General features: G+C 36.7%; 1 protein-coding gene across 3 annotated transcripts; it reads left to right on the forward strand.

Annotated features, from left to right (window-relative positions):
- The first annotated feature begins 1,037 nt into the window (after positions 1-1,037).
- LOC111201853 lies at positions 1,038-2,925 on the forward strand. Of its 3 annotated transcripts, none has more exons than XR_007318668.1 (4): positions 1,038-1,393; positions 1,519-2,450; positions 2,538-2,640; positions 2,737-2,925. XR_007318668.1 is itself a non-coding variant. In XM_022694185.2 (3 exons), exons 1-3 carry the CDS (start codon positions 2,395-2,397, stop codon positions 2,902-2,904), a joined length of 327 nt encoding a protein of 108 aa, XP_022549906.1. In that variant the 5' UTR covers positions 1,433-2,394; the 3' UTR covers positions 2,905-2,925. The 3 variants fall into 3 exon arrangements, 1 of the variants encoding a protein (XP_022549906.1); XR_007318667.1 differs by having other exon boundaries at positions 1,538-2,450; XM_022694185.2 differs by lacking the exon at positions 1,038-1,393 and having other exon boundaries at positions 1,433-2,450.
- The last annotated feature ends 2,821 nt before the right edge of the window (positions 2,926-5,746 follow it).

Below are 5,746 nucleotides of genomic sequence, written 5' to 3' on the forward strand. Positions count from 1 at the left end.
AATGAATCAAATGATTTTCTAGAACAGAAAACAGGTTGCTGCAGAACAAGTTCTAATGTCTTTTCAGGGTGATCAAGGCTTTTGATATCTATAACAATAAAATAGATTTTTCTCTCTCCTCCTTGTGCCACATCAGCATCAAGCATAGGGAAATTGTTTACAGGTGGCATCTCCAATTTTTATTTATTGCAAGGTTTATTACACTTTTCAGAGGCCCAAACTTAAGCTTAAAGCAGGCACATTAGAGGATGTAATGGGGTTCATGGGCTCAAGTTCCTAGGCCCGAATTGATTTAAAAAAATGAAAAATGAATTTAATTCATTGAACCGATCCTTAGTAGTGAACTCGTATGAAGCGGTTCAGACCACGTGTCAATCAGTCACTGCCTTCTCTTTCCTTCTCCACATCCTCTCCTCGTCTCTTACAGAAGCTGGAGTTCGGTAATAAGTCTAGCTTTGGCTTCCTCCACTCTCTCTCCATCTCTTTCCATTGTTCGTCCCCTTCTCTCCTCTCTCCTCATTTCATCAGATTCAATTCTTTCTCCTTTCATCTCAATTCTTCTATGTTTTTTATTTCTCTTTTGTAACAATCAGAGGAGAATGGTGGTGGTCTGACAAATTGGACCTTATTTCTTGTGTATGTTTATTGAAATCAATATATCTACTTGTGTGTTTCTTCCTCGCAGTGGTGGTGGTCTGAGAACCGGCGCTTCATGTAGTTGGGACCTCGAGAAGATATGTAATTGGTTCGCGGTGAAGGGTCCGGTGAGAAGTTCGAGTGCCAAGCTGAGGTTCGTTTCTACTAAAGTTTTGATTTTTAGTCATGGGAACTTGATATGAATGTGAAAGTTTGAGACTTTATCACTGGCAGGTGAGCAGATTTTTGGATTTGATAGTTCATAGTTTATATAGTCACAAGAATTGATTGAATGTGTATTTTGTATATGTTTACAGTAATGCAAGTGATGCTTTGATAAGCTGAGGTTCTTGAGTGTGACAGAGCCTGCTTTGTTTGGAGATGGTGGTGACAAAGGAAGAACTTATAGACTGTCTGTCTTGGAACCATTGCTCAGAGTGGTACTTCCAAATTCTCGAACGCTCTTAAGGTTTCATTTTGTATTCATGATTGCTGTTTGTTGTAATTGTAGATGCTTTAGCTGTTAACTCTGATGGTCGTTACTTGACGACTAGAGGAGTTGATCGCCATGTTCATAAGGTCCAATCTGTTTCAGCTTTTATGATTATGTGTCTACAGACCTTTACAGGTCACAGGAACACTGTTTTTTCCCTATGTTTCAGACACAGAACTGCAGAGCTCTACTCTGGTTCATTTGATCGAAGTGTCAAGGCGTGCACTTACGGTTGGGAGAGATAGAATCATGCAACTACACAAGGTAATATGCTGTCTTTTTTGTCTTCCATTGTTAGAGATGATGTTTAATGCCTGAGACAAGTCGTCCGATTTACCATGCACATCTGCCTCTGACTCTTTGCGTTCTATATAATATATATTCTGTAGTTTGTGTATTGTGTTACAGGAAGGTAGACAAGGCAGAGAAGCTTGATGGAGGAGAAGGTGGCAAAAGGGGTGAGTCATTAGTGGCGAGGACATTAGGTGTTTAGAGTGGAGAAGGTCCAAGCTCCGGTATGTGACTAGAAGACGGTGACGTTGGAGATAGAACTTTGGGTTTAGAATTTTAGGTGTAGGTTTAATTGTTTTTAAAAAAATTAGTTAAGTTTGATATACCTGTCATAACTATGTAACCAATTTCAATATATAAAAAATTTAATATAAATTTGTATTTTTATATATATATTTTTTTTAATTTTTAATAATGCCAATTATTGTATGAATAATCTTTGTATGTTCTTGAATTCTCAATGTATTTAATAAAATTTTTATGTCATTTTTATGTTATCTATTCTTAATGTATTGAATAATTTTTTTTAAAAAATTATAAAAAATTATTATATTTTATTCATGTATTGTTAATTAATTGAAAGTTTAAAAAAATATAAATAATAATATTTTATTTTTATGAATCCTTGCTTGAGATTCACTAATGCAAGAACACAATAAATAGAGGTTCAACACTATTTATGGTTTCACTAAAAAAATATTAAAAAATTCTTATGAACCCCCATGTGCGGATGCTCTTACTATCCTCTATCGTCTTCTGGGTTTCTGGCCAACTCTTCCTCTACCCACCTCCTAGAAGCTTCTCTGGTAACGCTTAAGATCCAGATTTATGGCTTCGTTACTCTCAATTCCAATTCAATATCATTCTCAGTTTTAAGTCTCCCTTCCAATTTTTTTTTTTATTTTGAAGACGGTTCTAAATCGTAATCAGATTACGGAGAGGCTTCGGACTCTCAGGTGCAAAGGCAGAGAGGAATGACGCAGAAGATGAGCCTCATGCTAAATGGGGATTTTCTTCGGCGGCTGTTAAGGTATAACACTAACATGGTTCCTCTTTCAAAAGGTAATAAATCCTCAATAATAGATCTTACGAAGTGTTTTTTTTTAATTATTATTAGGAGACTCAAGTTGAAGGTGAAGATCAAAAGTGACAAGAAGCTAGATGGTCAGCATAGTGGAAGTTGGTTCCAGAGGCATGCCGAACAAAGAGGGATCAATAAGGTAATCAATATCCAGAGACATTTTTTACAGAGAACTCCTCTTTACTTAGTGGAGTTTCGTTTACCTTAATACTATTAGTCGTTATGCTCTTATCAGGGTTATGAAGCTATGGCATTTCCTGAGTTTGCACCGAGCCATTTTCCTAAGAATATGAATCCTAAAATGGTTAATAGGAACAGAAGAATGCTGGGTATTTTCATTCCTTTTAAAATCTATAATGGTTTTGATCACGACTATGGTGGCATGTATATGGTTTTAAATTAGAGTACCTTTCTTTCTTTCTAATTTGGTTCTTAAATCTAAGAAAAATATATTGGTATGAGCAAGATCGAGAAGATATATAATGGGCGTACGTTCTTGTGCAGGAGTATGTAAACAACCTGAAACTAATGCTTTTTTCCCTCCCTCAGGACACTATTGCGTTGCCCATGGGGACGGCTTAAAATAGAAATTGACAATGTAACTGATTAAACATATAAATGTAGTCGAAATCACTGAGCCATATAAGAAGCTTATGGAATTTTTTAATCTTATTCAACTTTCTATGTGCTAATAATCTTACCGTGTAAACTTCCCCATGTGGTGTTGGGCTGGCCATGTTTTGGGGAGCAAAACAAAGCTCTATATCGTTCTTGAGCTTGTCAGTAGAGATGTATTTGACAAATTCGTAAGAAACCATTCCATATCATAGTAGTGGTGGTGACTCTGACGAGTTGATTACGGCTGAAGATAATGTCAAAGAGAGATAACTTGGAGAGAAGGAGTCGAGATCTTGTCGTTTCCTATGTTCAAGGTTTCGCTGAAGAGATAATACTACCAAAGACGGTGCGGGTTCAAGCTCGAAAGCTATGGCTGTTTATAATAGAATGCCTTGGATGTGTGCTCAAAGAGATAATAACAATGTTCAAGAAAAGACTACACAAAACCTGCTTGAGTTGATCAGACCAGTGAGGTTTTATGCAACTGTTGATTCGGTTCTAAGAGTTTCTGGAGAGATCAACTTGCCAAAAGAGGGTTCCAAGGTCTCCATGAAACCGAAAGGGAAGATTTTTGGTAGGTATCTTGATCTGTTTTTCTAATTTAGATCACCGGCATAAAGGAGGAGTTAGGCTGGAATCTCTGGAAAGCTCAAAGGATGCCCAAGAAGGGAAGAATGAATCATCCGCGGAGACTGATACCTTGGAAATGGATAAACTTCAAATGATGCGTCTTTCTGGTATAGTGAAAACTTTCAAGGTCTTATCCTCAGCTGCTTGCTCTGTTTATTCTCATACTTTTCTGAACGTCATTCTTCTTAAAGTTATTCAAAGCAAATAAAAGTGCTTTGTAGTGATGAGATCTGAAAGATGTAATGTCATGTCTTTTCAATTTCAGTTTGGTGTCAAATTGATTTATTGTTTGTAATGTGTTGTGTAGATGACAATTCAAGATGTGAGAGAGAAGTGAAGATATTGGGATCTTTCTCTGGTCATGACAACTTTCCTCGTTTCCTTGATGCATATGGGATCATGATAATGTCTATACAGTGATGGAGTAAACTCTCTTTTAGCTCAGACATTATTCCAGATACAGCTTGGGAGAATCTTAACAAGTGGTTTGTTGTTTTACGTTATGTGAAGGAGGGGAGATTTTGGATTGAATACTCTCAGGTAGATGGACCGTCAATTTCAGAAGTATGATTGTTGTTTTTTTATTTTTTGGTTTCGATCACTTTATAATGGACTTGGTTGTGTTTTATGTGCGGAGGTGGGAAGTACACGAAGGAGGACGCAAAGACTGTTACGATACAAATATTGAATGTGGTTGCATTTTGTCATCTCCAAGGTGTTGTACACCGAGATCTCAAACCCGAGGTGGTACAAAGCTCTTTAATTCAACTTATACATTTGATATTTCATCGCTATCTTTTTGAAGTTTACTTAAAACGGTTTGGAACAGAATTCTCTTTGTACCTTTAAAGAAGACACCTCCCAGTTGAAGGCAATCTATTTTGGTTTCTCAGATTACTGTGAGCAGGTAAGAAGTTCTCAAATTTATATTATATTTCATCTGATTCAGAAGATGAAATATTTGTATATTCACTATTACCCGGCTCCTCTAACAGTCTTGCAGGCAAGTTACACAACATAAACAACATAAATAACCCAAATCTAATGTTTTAACACATCTCTTTATCCACTATCTCGCTCTCTCCGCCTAGGCTGGCAGATGCAGAGAGCAGTACCAAGGATAGGTTACTACTTCCGGTAGACAGATCTGATAAAGTGACCTGCGCGCACAAAGCTACAATCATTCATAGAAGAACTCAAGCGGCCTATCTAGTTCACCACTCCTATGGCGATTGTGGTCATACACCGAGTTAACCTTTGAGAACATCTCAATGGTGATGGTGGATCATCTTGGAGACCTCGCTGTCACTAGCTCCTCCCTCGCCTCCTCCTTCTGCAACCTCATTGGCTTCAGTTTTATTGTAAAAGATTTTTATCATATTTTATATTTCCTTTTGTGTAAGTTGATACTTGGTACATGTATATATGTTACTTATACAACCTTGGAAACTGCACCTTCTCTTCGCTTGACTGTTTTTTTATCACCTGATTGCTAATTCTTTTAAAAATGTTTACACGCTTTTCTTCTACATGCAATCTTTGATTGTCATTTTAAATAGTTAAATGAACTCCTTACAACATTTGGTTTCAGTAAGGTTAACGTTCTATATCAAGCCTTCATCGAAATGGGTAAGAGTGTCTAACAGAGGTTACGTAATTGTATATGTGATAATCCTTCAACGATCCCTTAATGGGAAAAAGTGGTGGAAGAGCAATAATAAACTCAGCTACCCACCTAACGTAAAACATCCAACTCAATTCCAGTTTCCAGTTACTTAAATAAGATATTTACACCATTTTTAATGACATTTTATGCTATGCAGGCATACATCTATGTATGGTTTGCAACCATGTCTAAAACGTTATGGTGGATTCTTTGGCTCACACACTTTCTTGCGGACAACTCCTATCTACATTAATTCAAACCATATATTAAGGTTTATGTCATACATATTCTTAAGAAATTCGTCATCTGGTTCACAGGTTTTAATATACAA

This window comes from Brassica napus, chromosome C1, assembly GCF_020379485.1.
Source record: "Brassica napus cultivar Da-Ae chromosome C1, Da-Ae, whole genome shotgun sequence".
Classification (NCBI taxonomy): Eukaryota; Viridiplantae; Streptophyta; class Magnoliopsida; order Brassicales; family Brassicaceae; genus Brassica; species Brassica napus.